We start from the raw sequence: 18,686 nt of genomic DNA, 5'->3' as shown, positions 1-18,686 counted from the left end.
TGGTATAACTAGGGGAATAGCAGAAAACATAGTAGTTTTACAATAACAACTCTAAAATAGTGAGACACTTTCTTTTGCATAGGCCTGCATCCACGTGCCGTGACTGTCAAGTGTCTTTCTGCGAGAAACAAACAAGATTGCCTACATTTGTTTTATTCTCAGTGGGAAATGAAATATTTGTATATAAATTCGACATTTAAACATTTCTAGAGCGAAAAGTGCATTATATTGTCATTATCTTCTTTCAGTGATATAATTTCTAGTTTGTTAGTTATTTGGTGAGTGCTGCAAGCAGAGCTTAACTATTGTGGATCTTTTTTTATTTCTTTCTTTATTATTCTTACCTCAAAATCCCAAGAAAAGCTCTCAACAATATGTGTCCAAAACACAAAAAATGGGTTTTGGTTCTGAGGGTCTTCATAAAGAGGGGGGCGTGTTATCCGCATGGCATCCGCACAACCCACGCCATTTGATGATACTTTTTTAGTATGCGTTGTATCTGTCAAGAGCCTGTTATAAATGTAGTGTTAGAAATGTCATCTGAAACAGCGGGTTCCCTTGGTCTTTAAGTTGGTATTCGTAAATTTTTTCAAAAGGCCTCGAAGGCCATATTGCAAAACTTCTATTCACACTAAACTCTCAGGTCAAACTTTTTTGTTAAAGATCTGTTTTTGCATTTTTATAGAGTGAAATGGACAGGAAGGTATGGGAGAGAGAGGGGAGGACATGCAGCATATGACCGCGGGCAGGAATCATCCCCGGGTCGCTGCGATCAGGACCAAGCCTTAATGGTACACGCTCTCCCCGGATGAGCCACCGTCAAGCTAAACTTTGAATAGAATTAGAATAGAATTTGTGAATTTATAAGAAGATTGGTATTTAGATTAGAAAACGTATTGTGTTCTCTATTTTTGAAAGAAGTAATAAAACAAATATGTGCAATTCCTGCTTTGCACAATATATACAAACCTTGTCATTCACCTCTTGGTAAGTTCAATGTTTATGTAACCCAAGTTTAAATTTAATGATTAACTTTCCTGTATTTTCTGATTAAACTTTGAGGCTGGTGTTCTGTTTTTCGCTGATCCAGCTTCTCCAAGCCACTCTGTATGTATTGATCCTGTCAAGAGTTCCCAATCCTTACTGTGTACTTTAGCTAATATTGTGATTATTGTGTAAGACACAAGACTTTAAGACACAAGACTGGGGTGAACAAATGACGGTATAATTTGTTCACCCCCCCCCCCCCTTTTCTTTTCACAAGGTAACAGATATATTCTGTTCCCCCTATTTTAGTTTGCAGTGTAAATCTAAGGCATATTTGTCTATATAATTTTCACTGAGGTGCCTAACATCAATGAGACTCCCTGAATACAGATTGGTAAAAACTAAAACAAAAGACACAAATGCCAACAAATGCTTTGCACACAATATGTTAATTTAGTATTCATCTTTTGTTATTGTAGTATCTTAAGCAAAACCCGAAATAAAGTTCTAATACCACTCAAGTCAAGTACATTTTCTCCGAGGGCTTTACAGGTCTAACTGCATGACACCTTTTAACCCTCTGAAAAGGTTAAAAGGAAAGGTTAAGGGAAATGCAAGGACTACATTTTTGCAAAAAAACAACAATTCCTGTTTGCTCTGACAGCCATCACCGACCACTGACCCAGGGCGGTTGAAGTCTCTGTTTATTTGGCAGCCCAGCTATACCCCTTGACCTCTACTGCGTTAGCATCGGCCCACGTTATCCTCCCCCCAGAGTCTCTCTATATAAGCCCCCTGGCCTCATCGTGCTGCACCCATCCCTCTACTGCCCCTTCTCCTCCCTCAGCCAGGCCGTCATCATCATGAGAGGACTAGTGTTGTTGCTGAGCGCGGCGGTCGCGCTGTGTGGGGCTGCGCCCGCGCTGGAGCCTGTGACCTGCAGCGTGGACGGGTTGGAGACCACAGCCGTCCGCTTCGCCATCCAGCATATCAACCAGCAACAGGACCATGGCTACAAGTTCAAGCTGTCAGAGGTCATCGTCGTAAGCCCGACTCAGGTGGGACCCCCCCCTGCTCCCCTTAACATGTTTGGGCAAACAGTAGATATATATACAAGTGAGGCTGAGTGAGAAGTTTAAGAACAACTGGAGAGAGTGCACAGAGTCAGAGAGACATGTCTGGTTGATGTTTGATAATACTAATAATAATAATCACACTTATCACTTGGATTTCTTTACTCTTCACTTTCAAGAAAGTACAAGGGTGTTCGATCGTGATGAGGGTGAACCTCCAGGAGACCAAATGCCACAGCTCCGACCCCAAACACTTTGAGGACTGTGAAGTCCGTCATGCCGGGGGAACGGTAACTCTTCAGACTCTCCCCTCCCCATATCCGACACAAGTGAAGCCTTTTTTAAGAAATCCTTTACTACCCAACAACTTCATCTCTCTCTTCATCCCCCCCCTCAACGCCAAATATAGGTTGTGATGGCAGGCTGTGTGGTTGTGTTATCCGTCCAGGGAGATGTCGCATCGGTCGTTTCACATAAATGTGGAACTACTAAAGGTAGGCTTTTTTTGAGTCACTTTCATATTCTCACAAGATTCTCAGAATGCATGAACAATGACAACGGTAACATACATTACTGTACATTTTACCTTACAGCCCTCCAAGAGCTCAACTATCCTTAACATTATTACCGAAATGTAACTACACAGTGAGTTAAGGGTTAAGGTTTAAGGGTTAAGATAGCAATAGGTAAAGAAAACAAGTTCAACACTAGGTTAAGCTTTAGGCTAATCTGGGATCGAAGAGTTACACTAAAAGGATACTGTCTTGTAAAATGTCACCCTTAACCTTATTTGACATGCTTGGAGTCAAGAAGGAGGGCTTTCCACCAACAGAGACATGGTTCTACTTTACTTACACTGTGTCCGCCCCTCTCCTGTTGGTATCGGCAGATGAGGAGGAGTTGAGGATGTGTCCGGACTGTCCCAGGCTGCAGAATCTTACTAATGTCGAAGGTCTCCAAAGAATAGGGGGAGTGATTAGGAAGTACAACGTCTTAAACGCAACAGAACACTACTTTGTCCTAAGTGACGTGGGAAGAATGAGCGCATCGGTAAACACAAACACAAACGCATGCAATACACATGGTGTCCATTTTCTTTTTTGATGATAGTTTTGTGCGCCATCTTTTTTGTAAATTTTGTATAATGCAGAATTCTGTAAAATGTTGTATACATTCAAACTAAACTAACATAATCAGATTTATGTAAAAAATATATACAATTGAGGAGACCTACTTAAGCGAGCAGTCACAAAATGACAATAAGGACTGATAACAACAAGCAGGCTGCTTTAGCTGGACGCAGGTCTGACTGTCTCCCTTCATCTTCTAGTACATCATGGGAGTGGGGATGAACTATGTGGCTGAGTTTGCAATGGTGGAGACTCACTGCCCAGTGGGATCCAGGATAGCCCCTGAGGCATGCACTCCCCTCTGTCCTGACAGAGCTGTGAGTACACACACACACAACCACACACACACACACACATCAAAACACACACACCTACTCCCAGACACAGCCCTTCCACTCAAGTTAACATACACAGACACCCATCACACACACAGGCAGAGAAACTAATCTGCTTTTGCATGCACAAACACACACACACACACAGAATAGAAACCAGAGATAGTGGTCAAAGCTTTGTGTGAAAAATAACACCTCCCTCTTTTAAATAAATGAGAAAGTGAAATATAATATAATATTGTCGCCAGCTGATCTTCTGGTTCTTACCTCACTCTTTCTGCAGCGTCATATCTTCTGCAGGAACAGTGAAAACCCTAGAGGTAGCCGCCTTTACTGTGAGACGTATCCAGCTGTGGTGAGTTCAAGTCAACGCATTTTCCATTGGGTTGCATTACAGGAAACAGCGTTACATCTTTGCCTAGAGATATTTGTTGATTCCCTTGTGAACCATTTAGAAATGAGTGTTAACATTTTCTGTTGTATTCCTTTTGAGCATTATGCTCTGGTCATCATCCAAGGGAATCAGTAGCAAATCGTATACATTTTTATTTATTGCAGTCGGACATGACCTTGAGTTGAAAATAACTAACTGAACGGAGTGGGAATCAACCCTCCAAAATGTAAACCGCAGTTGGCAAAGGATGCTTGCTAATGCAGAGAATGCATAAATGCATAGGCCAAAAATAATGGGCCTCCAACATGACATACAAAAACACGGTCCCCCCTGTAACCATTTCAAACATCAAACATCAAAATCTCAGAGGATTATCAGTACAATTTGAATCAACATTATCAGCAATGTCTACATGTTTTCGCTAACTATCTTATGAAGGCTCAACATTAGCAAACACAGCGGGCCATTGTTTTTTTAAATGTGAAATCTGTAAAATCCAACAAATGGGACATTCACATTGTCCTTAACAGTGACATATTATACCACCAGGTGTGTGGGATTAGCCGTTACAAGCCGTTTTGAACATCTGCCTCTTCCGACATCACAAGTGGGCGTGTCCACCTTGATGTGGCCCGGATAGATCAGTCTACCCGCCTACCCAGTGGACTGTAGTAATCGTTGCTCATCCCTCCGTCACACATCTAGGTGGACAGGTTGTGATGTCAAAGAGGCATATTTTCAATGTCACCTTTAACATTACACCAATCGATGGTTTTGGTTGCTCCGTTAGAACAAGGTGGACCTGCAGCCTGGGATGATCGAGCCAACCTGCCATCAACTGCCCCGTTTCAACCCCGCAGTCCAATGCACTGAGGGGCCGGCACTCAAGGATATCCATCCTATCTGCAGCTGGCCCCGCCAACCACTAAGGAGCTAGACACACACACACACACACACACACGCACGCACACGCACACGCACACACACACGCACACACGCACACACACACACACACATATGGATGCACACTCACACACATCGATTTAAACTTCTGAAATATGCCTGAGATAAAAAAAGAGGATGAGATGGAGTGGATGTAAAGGTGTGGACGACTTTAGGGAAGATGAGGTGCTATTGTAGAAGCCTGACACCTTGTGGACATTTGCAGTAATCTCATGTAAACTTGACTTCATTGCAATATTAAACTGCCATGGAGAATCGGAGGCTGAGGTAATAAATGGACTGAACTGAACTGAACTGGAATCTTCATTTTACTTTCAGAGAATGGTGAGAATTGTTAATGGCGCCATCTTCATTTTCTGTTTCCGTGTCATACCATTAAATACATATTGTGCCAGAATACTATAAATACTAGGACCGGATTTAAGATGCCTTGAGAGTTGTTGTATTGCAACAATTTGAAAGAAACATAAATATACCATAACCTAGAATCGCGGTACCAGTTATTAAGTTACAGCCCCCACCCCCCCAGGTTTGGAGAATGGCTGTTGGCTGAATTTGGTAGCAGAACAAAGATGCAAAACAAAGTCCTTGTTGACATTTAGTAAATAAACAATTGTAAATCAAAGTAAAATATCAAGCAACTTGACTCAAAGCGGAAAATATGAATTTAATCATTGAAAACAATGATTTGACAAAGTCTGATATCTGCTCATGGCTTCTGCGTTAGTGACATGATTAAAATACATACTAATTTCTGGGAACATAATAAATACTGACACATGTGCGAAAAGTGCTCCTAAGACAAACAGTGTAGAGCCGTCAGAGAAAGACCAAAAAAGAAAGAAGTGTAAAATAGATAAAGCTAAATTAGGACAAAATTATGTCCAGTGTTTTCTTTTTAAAGCTTTTAAAACAGCGTTTATAAATGGTTTTGTTCAGCAAACTACAAACTATTATATTATTTAGTGATAAATAGATCTTTTCATTTGGCACTCAGTATGGTTCTGTGACTTGTGATTTAGAGCAAGTGTGTGCGGTTGTGTACCTTTGTGTGTCTATATTTGATATGAAATCAATCGATCAATGCTGTCCTATGCCTCCCTCTTATTCACAACATGAATAACCACAGCTATTGGAGTTTGGTCGAACCAACGAAGAAAGAAAAACAGGAAGAAAGGAAGAAAGATACAAAAGAAGAAAACATAATGCTTGATTCATGAGATCTACTTTAAAACACAGCCAGACTTCTCAGCACATGCGTAGGTTACCTAAAAAACATTGAAGAAGTTGAAAGTGCCATCGGACATAAACCGAAACCTAGCATGGATGGGTGAAAAAGTAATTCTTCATTCAACACATCTTTTAGATGACCTAATTCCACAAGGTCCTAGGGTATTTTGATAGCTATTATTGTTGACCTAAAAGAAAAAAATAGTGGTATTTTCCAAAGACAATGCCATTTGATCCTGTGTTTCATGTTTGAAATGGTTCTATAGGTTAAAGGTTGGGTATGGGATTTGCGAAACTGTGACTCCACCCATTACAAGTACACGGACGCGCAGTCATGCAAGAGCACGAACACAGATGCGCGAGAGCGAGCCATTAGCTAGTTAGCTAACTCCAGTAGCTACCGCAGGATAACAACAAACAGAAGCTTGGTCACGAGCTTTGAGTACATGCACGAAGGGGTCATGCGCAGGGAGCGGGGGAGGGGGAGTGCAGTACGACCGTTTGATTGACATACTTACTGTCCAATGCCACTCGCTGGTTCTGGAAATCATTGGCTGGAGTTTTTCGAGCCCTGCCTGTTCCACAGATGATTGACTTGTTTAATTTTCATGTCAGTACTTCTAACTCAGTGGCTGTAAGTGGGTTATGATAAGGATTTCAAGTAATTTCGCAAAAATGGCCAAAAAAGAGAATTCCATGCCCAACCTTTAAGTAGTTATCCACAGGGATACTACATTCTCACAGTCATTATCACCAAAGGAATAAAATGTCATGAACCAGTTTACAAATTAATGAAAGTTACATTCTCTGTGACAAATTTAGTCTGGGTTATGTTTCCATTCTCGCTAAAGTACTCGTTATTGGCTTTCATTCTGTGGACCAGCGCATTCTGCTGCAAGGGGAGTACTTACAAGACAACCCCTATTCGTGAAATGCTTTGTGCAATACTGTTTAAGGGATGGCGCCTGATGGTTTCTTTCAGGTTATGCTTGTTTGTCTTTGTCCATGGCGCCCACACATGTCCATCTCCATCTGTCACAGTCACAACGGAGAACTAGTATTGGCTGGCGTTAGTGGGCTACCGTTGGCAGCCATGAGTGGGCCGTGCTTGTAGATGTGAAGGCTCTCGGCCACCTCCATCAGGGTCAACAGGACGTCGTAACCGACGGCAAACAGGAAGTAGACAGGAAGCAACCAACTCAGGCTGAAGACCCGCCTGCTTACCGGCAGTGGAATGGAGAGGTGTCTGGAGGGATGGACAAAGAATAGAGGGATAATGTTAGAACATCGCTAGCGCTATTTAAAAATGCTAAACATGCAGTCAAACAATGGATTCTGGATGAGTAAAACCAACCCACACATTTCTACAATTATCTGCAAAGCCAAATATTATTGCCTGAGGGCCAGCTGCGCCCGTTGGGCCGCTCGTTGCTGGCCCCTGTCATAGCGGATCAGATTATTTTTTAGCTTCCTTGTACATACAACATTATGGAGATTATTACCACGATTTGAAATGAACAAATGCTGCCTAGAGGCAAGTTACATTACTCGATATGCAGTCTCAGCCTCTTGGTTCATGGAGACATTTCCTCAATGTCCCCATGCGACCCATACTGAACATACGGTAAATAGAGCTGGGGAAGCCTTTCAGATTCTAGAGAGACTCAATACAGCACTATCATTGGCTGTCAGTTTTTCCCATTGATCTAGCCATAGCTTCAGAGCCACATGTATGAAACAGGTTTATTCAAATGTTTACATTCATACGTTTATTCAATCCGTCACTATAGCCGCTTTTTCACATTTGTTTCACCAAGGGGGTTTTCCTATGTGTACGTTGTCCGGTGTCCGTTCCGTAATTGGTCACGCTTACATGTCAATCATACCTTTTTCTGATAGGAAGGCGGTTCTTAACACAGTTAATCAATGCTGGGTCCCAGACTTTGCGGTTTTGTTGAGTAGAGTGCTTTGGTTGTTTCCCACACAATATTAAAATAACATTGTTTTTAGTTAGAGTTAGTTAGTTTAGTTTTAGTTCCAATTTTCCTGGAATATGACACAGATATTTATATGTCCAATATTGGAAGATGTGGTTCATCCTGTTTGCTGAAGGATACGTTTTTTAATGCATGACATGCCTAGCATCTAGCATTACACTTGACATAGATCAAAAAGAGAAATGTGAACTCCGGCAGAGAGACACTCAAAACCCAGGCTTGGAATAACTCAAAAATAAACTTTACCTTCTTGTCAACAAAAGGCTGTACAAACGTCAGGCAAACTGGCAGCATATACACGAGGAAGACCCATTGGCTAACAAAGCAAAACTGAGAACTTAAATACACACAACACAGGTGAATCGAGCAAATCAACAAAGATGCATTTACCTAACTGAAAACAACTAACTGAAAACTGGTGAACATCGGCCCCCAATGACAAGACAAAAAACATAAAATTGTAGCCTGGCTCCGCCCGACTACGTTCTCCGCTAAATTTTGATTTCCCTTCAGTAGAACGTCTGGGTTTGCGGAATATTCACCGGTTTTTTTTCGTCCAAATTTTGCCGATCCAATCAGCGAACAGAGGGAGTGGCTGAGAACAAAGACATTGAGGTTGTGCGCTAGTTTCAGTTTTAATCAAACGTTAGCGATTGGCTATGGCAGATCCAGAGTGGCACTGGGCAGATCCAATAGTTTTAAACTCCGACAGACACCCGCCTTCAAGTGAGTTAACGTTGGTCAATGGAGAGAGGCCGGACTCTCAAATGAAATGATGGACGAGAGTCTGGTAGGACCAGGCTAATGAACTTGGACATAAGTAGGATGAATCCAATGCATGCAGAAAAAATAATGGAACGCAAAAGCAATGCCTTTGCACAATAGTTCTGGAGCATTCCATTGAAAGTGAAAAAACCTCCGTCGTTACGAGAGGTTTAAGAACAGTTTAAGAATCTGCACTCACTGGAACCGGTGTGCTTTGGAGGCCTGTAGCATGGCGAAGACAAACAGCCCCACCTCGGTGTTGAGGAACAAAGACACCACCTTGTCCAGCATCACAACGAAACCCTGGGATTCACAAACAACGCACGGAGAAACTCACACACGATCACATGGACGTTGCTAGTTCTTGCAGTACACGTCATACGCCCCTATCAGCTGATGACTAAAGCTGTCCAATCAAACGCAGGTCGATTTAAGACCTTCCATCTCAATCATAGTTAATTGTGCTGGGCTGAATTAGGCCCACAGCCAGCACAGCCACCCCAGCCTCTGCCTGCTTTGGTTCTGCTCTTTATTGTACGTAACCTATACGATGGGGTTGAGATATCGGATCTGGGGGATTGTATAGTGCTCCCTGTCAAATGATGGTATTCTGTATCTGACAACTGTATGTCATGCTTTAAATCTTACAGCAGGAAGCACCAGAAAAGAGCTCACCAAAATGGCACCAAATGCAAATGCTAAAATGTTTTGATACGTTTTTTATAATGTATTGATCACATGATGCTGCAAATTAGCCTATCATTTAATGTATTTAGGGTTAGTTTCCTCTCTTTGTGATGTTTTGACAGTACTGCCCAATTTATAGCTAGTATGTCCAAGACGTGTTTCTCTAACCAGTTCTACACTCTATCAAGCAGCTTACCCTTGGATCGCAGGCCGAGATGACAAAGATGGTCCCAAACGCCAGCAATGACACGCACCCACTGGCAAGGCTGTGACACAGACAGAGAGACAGAGAGAACCAGAACGAGAGGAAGAGAAACAGAAAGAGAGAGGGAGAGAGAGAATCAAAGAGAGACATGTGTGTTCATCCATGAAACAAACTTAATTTTTGTCCCATGGAATCATTTGGAAATCCTCAGATTGAACTGTTTCTTTGGTGGTGGTGGTTGATGGTGGTGGATAGGGGGGTTGATGGTGGTAGAGTGGATGTGGATGGAGGTTTGGCTGTGGGGTTGGGTTGGTAAAGCAGGAGATCGGGGGCTGTGCGGACGTCTATCCTCTCCTTGTCTTATATGTGAATGTGCAAATGACCAGAAACACAGCGGAGAGAATATAGATCAAATAAGACAGCCAGAAAATGAGATAGAAAAGAGGGAGCAAGGTAGAGCAGGAGAGAGAGAGAGAGAGAGAGAGAGAGAGAGAGAGAGAGAGAGAGAGAGAGAGAGAGAGAGAGAGAGAGAGAGAGAGAGAGAGAGAGAGAGAGAGAGAGAGAGAGAGAGAGAGAGAGAGAGAGAGAAATCCAGTGGTAAATAGCCTGTGAAATGACTGGGTGAGCTGGCTGCTGCTGGGAGCAGAATGAGAAGGGCCAGAGGAAATAGATGGCAGGCGGGCACTGCAGGACATAACACCAGCCCCTGTTAGCTTTTAGCAAACATACTTTGGCTCTTTCCCCCCCTGTGGTATTATTGAGCATGGGAATTGAGCATTTGTAGGTCTTATATTCAACAACACCATTTCGGGCGGCTTCTTAGTGTGAGCAACCAAACTTATTCCATGGCTCCGTGTGTCCGGACAATAATGTTGTACTGGGTGTTATTTTCTTTCTCTTTGAAGCTGGCTGGATGCCATGTGTATGATGTTTAGGGGAACCACAAAATAACACAAAAGGTAGGTATATACAAGTGTGTCTGTGTGCCACTGGCCGGTGTTGTGGCTATTCCAAGCCCAACACACTACTGCTCAATCTACGACCAGCAGAACCTATGAATCTGTAGCCGGCTCCCGAGACAAATGTGCACGTCAGCCTTTAGTAATAGTTCCAAGTGCTCTGGGGGCGGTGAAATATACAGACGTATACTTTATAGAAATCTGGTGTTGCAAGTAAGAAGACACAAGGTGCTAGTGTCGGCCTTAAGTTTCTTTTGAGATTCTGTGGGCTGGAACAAAGACTACAATGCCATCGGTGTAGCCAGTAATAGCTGTCACGCTCGCGTATTGATAATGCTGTAGTCTCACGGAATCTACAGTACACTCATCTAGTGATAATGCTGTGGTCTCATAGAATCTAGAGTACACTCATCTAGTGATAATGCTGTGGTCTCATATAATCTACAGTACACTCATCTAGTGATAATGCTGTGGTCTCATAGAATCTAGAGTACACTCATCGAGTGATAATTCTGTAGTCTCATATTATCTACAGTACACTCATCTAGTGATAATGCTGTAGTTTCATAGAATCTACAGTAATCTCTTCTAGCGATAATGCTGTATTCTCCCATAATCTACAGTACACTCATCTAGTGATGATGCTGTAGTCTCATATAATCTACAGTACACTCATCTAGTGATAATGCTGTAGTTTCATAGAATCTACAGTAATCTCATCTAGCGATAATGCTGTATTCTCCCATAATCTACAGTAATCTCATTTAGCGATAATGCTGTATTCTCCCATAATCTACAGTACACTCATCTAGTGATTATGCTGTGTTCATATCGATTATATAGTACACTTATCTAGTGATAATGCAGTGGTCATATCAATTCTACAGTACACTCATCTGATCTGATACACTATTAACTTAATGTAAATAATCAAATCTACATTAACCCATTCTAAACAACCAAAAAAAATTATCGCATCTACTGAAAACAAATGTAATCTAAGCAATCTAACCTCAGCTACATTAACCTTCTTTGAACAATGTAAACTAATCAAGAGTGAACTAATTGCATGTATGTACACACATGTCAATTAATGTTATCTATAATTCTAGTCTAATCTAAACTATCATAAAATGTCTTAATCCAATCTAATGTAATCACAACCAATTTGAACAAATCCGATCGAATCGAGTCTAATCTGATCTAAACAAAATGAGTATACTCTCATTGTATGGAGCGTAGGAAGGTGATATAGGGTGGCTGGTTCACCTCTTGGCTGAGAAGACATGCAGCCTGGTGGAAAAGCGCCGCTCCCAGGCCTTCGATAAGACCTCCAGTCTGTCCGTCCAAAAGGAGCTCACCAGGCCATCAACTGCACAGTAAATCAGACATTTACATCATTCAGTACAGTCATTAAATAAGCCTACCATGAAAAACTCTGAAGCAACTGCTGTGTTTCTTCATTCATACGTTCAGAGTTTGTTAAAGGGATAGTGAAGCCAAAACGGTTTATTTTATTTTTTTCTGTTTGAACATGGTAATTTGTCTTAATTTTTAACAGTCATCTATGCCATTTTGTCACTGTTGGTAAAGGACAATGACAGTTATTTAGAGAAAACAGGCGTAAAATCCTTGTTTTTGTCAGTATCTGCCAACCAGTTTGAATGTTCCAAACTGAAGTATCGTTCATGAAGGGCCACCGACGTTGAGGTTTGTGTGTTTCTGTGGAGCTCCGTATAGGCAGCGGTTGATGCTGATGGCCATGAGCGGGTAAAGCCTCTCTGAAACGCTGACAAAGCATAACGGCAAATGTCAGATCCATCACTGATAACCAAGATACTAGATTGTAAGCAGTGGCACAGACTCATGGACACATACTGTCACTCAAACTAATACACATTTCATACTATTGGAAATCTATGATTGAGTAAATTTTTGTCTTACATTTTTTCTCCACATTGTGGACTTATTTCAGTAATAGTGATAAAATGGCATAGATTTCTATGTTGACGACCATATAAGACAAATTATCAAGCTTAAAACAAAGAAAAACGATTTTGGGTTCATTGGCTCTTTAAGTTCATGCATACTCCAATTATGTTCCCTCTTTGAAGTATTTGACCTGTGCATGGATGGATGGATGATAGATAGACAGACAGACAGCGCCAAAGGGAGGTGAAGCCTACTAGTGTGTTTCATGGCAGAGCCCATCACGAGGAAAGAGACTGTGATGCTGATGGCGATGAAGATCTGGATCAGTTCTGACACCCAGCAGTAGGCCTTGTGTTGTTCCCTGATGATCTACAGAGTGATAGAGAGAGACAGCGAGACAGGGACGGAGAATGAGACAGTGAAAGACAGAGTCGGATGGAGACATGGAGAGGGAGGGATTGATAATTTCAGTTTAAACTACCACAATTTCTTAAGGTGACATATTATACCAGCAGGTGTGAGTGTGATTGGCCGTTACAAACCGTGTTGAAAATCGGCCTCTTCTGACATCACAGGTGGCTAGCCCACCTAGATGTATGACAAATAAGTGAGCAACGTTTGCTACAGTCCACTGGGAAGGCTGGCAGACTGATCTACCCAGCACACATCTAGGTGTACACACCCACTTGTGATGTCAGAGAAGCAGATTTTCGAAACGGCTTGTCACGGCCAATTACACTCACATCTGGTGGCATAATATGTCACCTTTAAAAAAGCAACAACAACAACAACAACAACAACAACACCACCCTGTAGCGCAATCACTTTTTAGCTGTGTGGGATGAAATGGCCACTTTGAAGAAGTTACCAGTTTCACATTGTAGAAGGTCACCTCCAGCAAGAAAACATATTGATATTTTCAGGCAACAGGATTCTCCCGCTGCGGTCAGGGAAAAATAGAGCCACGGACCGGGGAAGCCATGAGCGGTGAATGAGATTCGAAGGGAGTAAGGGCGAGGTGGGCAGGCTGTCCTTTTCCCTGGCTAGGAGTTAATAAAAGGAGGTTCCTTCTTTTAACGTGATTTATTGAGCTTCGTAAATCTGGGGAGCGCCCTACAACAGCTTGGTCCTCTCCAGATTGATTTATAGTCCACAACGTGTCACATGGGGATGGAGCGTTCATGGGATAAGCCAACTTTGAAACACACACAAAAAAAGCAATAATAATGGTAGAAAAAAAGGTGGTTCTATTCAATTTTTTTTGGGGGACATTTAAATCAGCCCATTAAAGGCAAGGATCTGCAAACAATAATATCATTATCATTAGTAAGCAGGTTGAAGTGTTAATGTTAGATGATGTTTGTATGTTGAGTGTCCAATAGGATATTAGAACAGCACAAATAATGCATAAATTCCCACTAGGGGATGCTAAAGAGCTACACATCTATTTTGACTGATGGACTGGCCTGCAGGTATACCGTACTCAAGTATTCAGATCCAAACAGTAGTACAGTAGTAGATAGCAACTTGGGTCCTGATCCTCTGTTGCAATATTTAATGTATTCTTCAGCTGTTGTTGTTCGTGAATCTCGCCTACTGTAAATATCTAATTCTCTCTGTTCAATTTCTCTATCCTCGAATTCTAAATATTTCTTATTCACACACACACACACACACACACACACACACACACACACACACACACACACACACACACACACACACACACACACACACACACACAGACTAACCAACACTGAATACAGACACACAAAGGCAGGTTTGCGTGAAATGTGGGCTCTGCCTGCACTCTGCAGATCAGTACTGCTGTACTTTTGGTACACTATTTCTCATAAATCGTATTCTTGATGTGGTTGCTGTTCGCTGTGCTGTTGGTGTCATCATGGGAAATACAAAATTTGTCTCACCAGCACCACCCAATTATGATGATCTACAGAGTGATAGAGATAATTATGCTCCGATATTCTAATATCTGAAACAATTTGAACCAGTTTTGTAGAACTTGAGTGATATATTAATACATCATTAATTGCTTTTCAAAAGTGACGCTTTAAACGTCTGGGTGGGGGACAGAGAGTGGTGGTAATTTGCTATGGTATTTCCAGTCTGAGAATATTGTTTTTACTAGTAACTACGCTCCCCACTCCCTCAGAAGATCTTGGTTTAATATAGTTGAGAAAGTCAACACTTTAAAACTGACACATTGGTCTGCAAAACAATAACTGTGTAGCCTGACATATCCAGACCACACGCGTGCGCGCGCACACGCACACACACACACACACACACACACACACACACACACACACACACACACACACACACACACACACGATTACTTTGACACAGGAGAGAACCTATTGGCACTAGCGGCCAACTTAGCGCTGTTGTACAATAAACTGTAGCCAAATGTTCCACTGGTTACTTTGCATTTTCAGTAGGTATAACGTGCAGCCGTTTAATACACCATAATCCCTATAACACTCTAAAGGCTCTGCCATTGCCAGATGAATTCTCGGCACGTGATATATCATTTCCATCTTGTAATGAGAACATATAAATCTGCAATGAGTATAATCATGCTTGCTTGCGTCAGTTTTTCTTTTGTTTCACACATGGATTGTGTCATACACACACAAACAAGTCAGCCATTAAAAGGATATCACATCTATGGCGTGCACGTTGGATCGTTCTCTGGCATGGGGTGGGTTTGCCGGCGTTGTCCATGCCTGGCAGCCTCAGCTAATTGCTACACGTCGTTATCTACAGGGGAGCGGTTAGCAGGGTGAACCTTCGCTCTTCCTTTGTAGTTGAAAGCAACACAGGCTGACCAGCCGCTCAGCACAGCTTCCTACCCGACTTCCACTCACGCAGCGTTCCTCACACTCTCACTGCATCTCGCAGCGAGCGTGTAAACACACACACACGCACACACAGACACGCACACACACAAAAATACAAAACACACAAACGCACTTGTGCACACCAACGCACACTCACGTACACACACAGGAACAGGCACACACACACACACACACACATATGTACACACACAAATATAAACGCACATGCATACGAACACTCACGCACTCACGAACACACTCACGCACACATGCATACACACACACACACACACACACACAGGAACAGACACAGGCACACACACACACACACAGGCGCACACACAGGCACACACACACACACACACAGGCAGAACTAAAGAGCCAAGCAAAGTATGCTGCCTAGTCTGTGTCGGACGTGTAGCCGCGTGGAAATGCCAAATGGCCCTAAGTGTTCAGTGTGGAGCCAGATTAGATTCAATGAGTGCATTTCAGAGCAAAAGGGCAATCTCCTGACTCTAGGAGACAAGTGCTCGCACACAGGTCTAATTAGATGAGCCGAAGCAGCTTGACCATTATGGCATCTGTAATCACCCCTTGGTCAAGGTGGTGTACTTTAAAAAAATATGTTAAGCAGTTGTTATGCATTGCAGGACATTTTACCTGCTGTTCTAAATTACTGCATGACCGACTGTTTCTTATCTTGGGCTTGACTGACACAACCTCGTTCTGCACTATGCAAACATCGACACAATTTCCTGTTAAGCCAGCATTGGTTTAGCCTCGGCCATTACAAACAGCCTTCAGCATTGAGTACGGTGCTGCCTAAATGTACTTTATATTTGTTTGAAAAAACAAACACGTATAGGGCAAGCTCAAAGACAGATGACAGATAAACAAGTCTGCTGGCATAGTATATATCAGAACAGCAATACGGTGACTTCACCATAACATACATGTTGTTCAAAAACCTGCACATGGGCTTTTACGCTCTCTGCGGAGTTCAGTTTGATCAGTCAAATTGGATGCACTGAATGAAAGCATGTCTTTCTCAGATCAGATGCCGGAGGTTTTCTAAAGCCCAGCCGTGGGCCAAATAAACCACCATTAATTTATTTAACTTATTTCACCTTTATTTATACAGGTTCAATCTTATTTAGGCTAAAGCACTTACTTTCCAAGAGGGACCTGCATCACACACTACTTACAATATCCTTAGTGAGAGTGCTGCTCTTTTCAGCTCACCTCTAACGAGCAAAAAGAGAAATAACATCCCAGAGACATTCCCATCAGGGTTTAGTTCCAACAACCGTTTACTGGTCTCCCTATTTTTTATATGTTGCCATTATTATTGGATTCATCAACATTTATCAAGACCGTAGTTTAACCAAAGGGCCATATCCGAAATCTGCTGTTCTGCCCTTAAGGAAAACAAAAAAGCCTTAAAGTTGACAGGTTGACTGCCTAGTCTGTTCCTGACATTTAAGATGTAAGGGTCCTTCCACTTGTTCATAAAGCTTTTAATGGATAAGAACACTTTCACACATCAGACCCTCTGCCTCTTCATGCCAAGAATATCGCTTCCTTCCTTTGTTGCCAGGCTTTAAACGTCTGCACAGCTTACCCCGTTGGAATGGTTAAACGGAAGAGAGAGATGAGGTGGTTTTTCCCTGTGAAGGTGAGGAGTTAGTTTTTGAATATTGCTGTGACGGTGTGCGCGTTGATGTTCATTGCTTCGATTCTTGGATGTTTTGCACTCTCCGCTGACGCCAGACAGCTGTGACAGCCGGCAAACGGGGGACAAAAAGAATCCCACTCTGTGCGACTTCTCGGTGATCACGCTGTCGTTCCTTTCATGCGGGAGGGTCGTGTAAAGAGCCACTTCTGTTGTTTGCCTCCATTACATTGACAGTCTCGTGATCACATCTAACAGTTGATTTAGGGAGTTTTGGGGGTTTTCCCACGCATTTCCATCCGCTCCGTTCTCTGCACTCTTGTTCAGCTCACCTTTGTGTTCCCTGTGGACAATACGTGCCATTACATTCATGGAGATGTGCTGTCGCTTTTCGTTTGCTACGTTAGCAGAAGAATGGATTGGATTCTGCTGATTCGGCGACTTCTTTGAATATACACTTTGACCCATGAGGGTTGGAAGACTGCTCACCTGCAAGGCAAAGCCGGGAATGGGAGCCTATATGATGCCTTCTTTAACATCATGTGGACTAGAAGGGATTATCCTAACGCAGCATCTGTATTTTACAGTAAAACTGTGCGTGCAAGCGTTTGAAAGCATAGATGGGATGCCTGGGAAGTAGTATTGTATATGATATTATGACATGTTATAATATAGTGCAAGTGTGCATACGGCGCAATCTTACTTTAGTCAGGGGAATCGTTGCAATTTCTCCTGCATTTTCAGACCTATCGGGAAAAAAGACAAGCAAAAGGGTTAGATCCATTTAAACGCTTGAATCCTGGTGTGAATGCACCAGGCCGACAATGATATCCGAAATACACTGGTAGTTTAATCATTGGCAGGGGCTTTACTATGGAGACCATGGGAAGTGACAGGATTGTGGATGTATTTCCCGGTGGTGTGCCCAGAGTTCAGCATTGTTTGCAGCACGCCACTGTCGCCCTTTGCTGCTGTGTTTGTCACAGGATCACCAGGCTGCTATATGAGGGAACGCCCGGGCAACACTGCTAAACTCTCTCACTCTTCACAACAAGGGTCAGGGTGTTTGTGATAAATGTTATGAAAAACACACACACTCATGACCACACTTGTGCACACCGCCACACACTTGTGCACACTCATGCCCACACACATACACACGCATGCACAATAGACATAAACACAAACAGTACTGCACACTCTCATGGCCGCCACACACACACACTCTCATGTATACTCTCCTATCCGCTTGCTTTTATTTGTGCTCTGACATTTCCACCCTGTACTGAGCAGCAGTGATAGTGTTTGTCTGTCCTCATGTTTCTCTTTCTCTGTCCTAGTTTCACTCGCTTCCTCTCGCCAAATCATGTGAATACCACATCTCTTACTCGATCACACTCGCAAGCATGCACTCCCTCACGCGCACACACACACACACACACACACACACACACACACACACACACACACACACACACACACACACACACACA

The 18,686-nt window shown here is 42.6% G+C and overlaps 2 protein-coding genes across 2 annotated transcripts in view; one reads left to right on the top strand and one right to left on the bottom strand.

Annotated features, from left to right (window-relative positions):
- The first annotated feature begins 1,686 nt into the window (after positions 1-1,686).
- Positions 1,687-5,171, top strand: LOC115555905 (alpha-2-HS-glycoprotein). The gene is made up of 7 exons (XM_030372948.1): positions 1,687-2,045; positions 2,240-2,350; positions 2,470-2,554; positions 2,950-3,110; positions 3,391-3,507; positions 3,809-3,880; positions 4,710-5,171. The coding sequence occupies exons 1-7, from the start codon at positions 1,851-1,853 to the stop codon at positions 4,854-4,856; spliced, it is 888 nt and encodes a 295-aa protein (XP_030228808.1). The 5' UTR covers positions 1,687-1,850; the 3' UTR covers positions 4,857-5,171.
- A 1,937-nt stretch (positions 5,172-7,108) lies between these two features.
- Positions 7,109-18,686, bottom strand: part of si:ch211-51h4.2 (uncharacterized) — a 72,609-nt gene continuing 61,031 nt past the window's right edge. The window contains exons 13-18 of the mRNA XM_030372947.1: positions 17,897-17,939; positions 12,912-13,026; positions 11,995-12,097; positions 9,758-9,827; positions 9,074-9,177; positions 7,109-7,358 (exon numbers count right to left, since the gene is read on the bottom strand). Of these exons, the coding sequence (XP_030228807.1) occupies positions 7,154-7,358; positions 9,074-9,177; positions 9,758-9,827; positions 11,995-12,097; positions 12,912-13,026; positions 17,897-17,939 (640 nt within the window). The 3' untranslated portion in view covers positions 7,109-7,153. The remainder of the gene's footprint in view (positions 7,359-9,073; positions 9,178-9,757; positions 9,828-11,994; positions 12,098-12,911; positions 13,027-17,896; positions 17,940-18,686) is intronic.

Source organism: Gadus morhua, chromosome 12 (genome assembly GCF_902167405.1).
Source record: "Gadus morhua chromosome 12, gadMor3.0, whole genome shotgun sequence".
In the NCBI taxonomy this organism is placed as follows: domain Eukaryota; kingdom Metazoa; phylum Chordata; class Actinopteri; order Gadiformes; family Gadidae; genus Gadus; species Gadus morhua.
The sequence above is the reverse complement of the archived record's forward strand: the minus strand, read 5'-3'. Positions and strand labels throughout refer to the sequence as shown.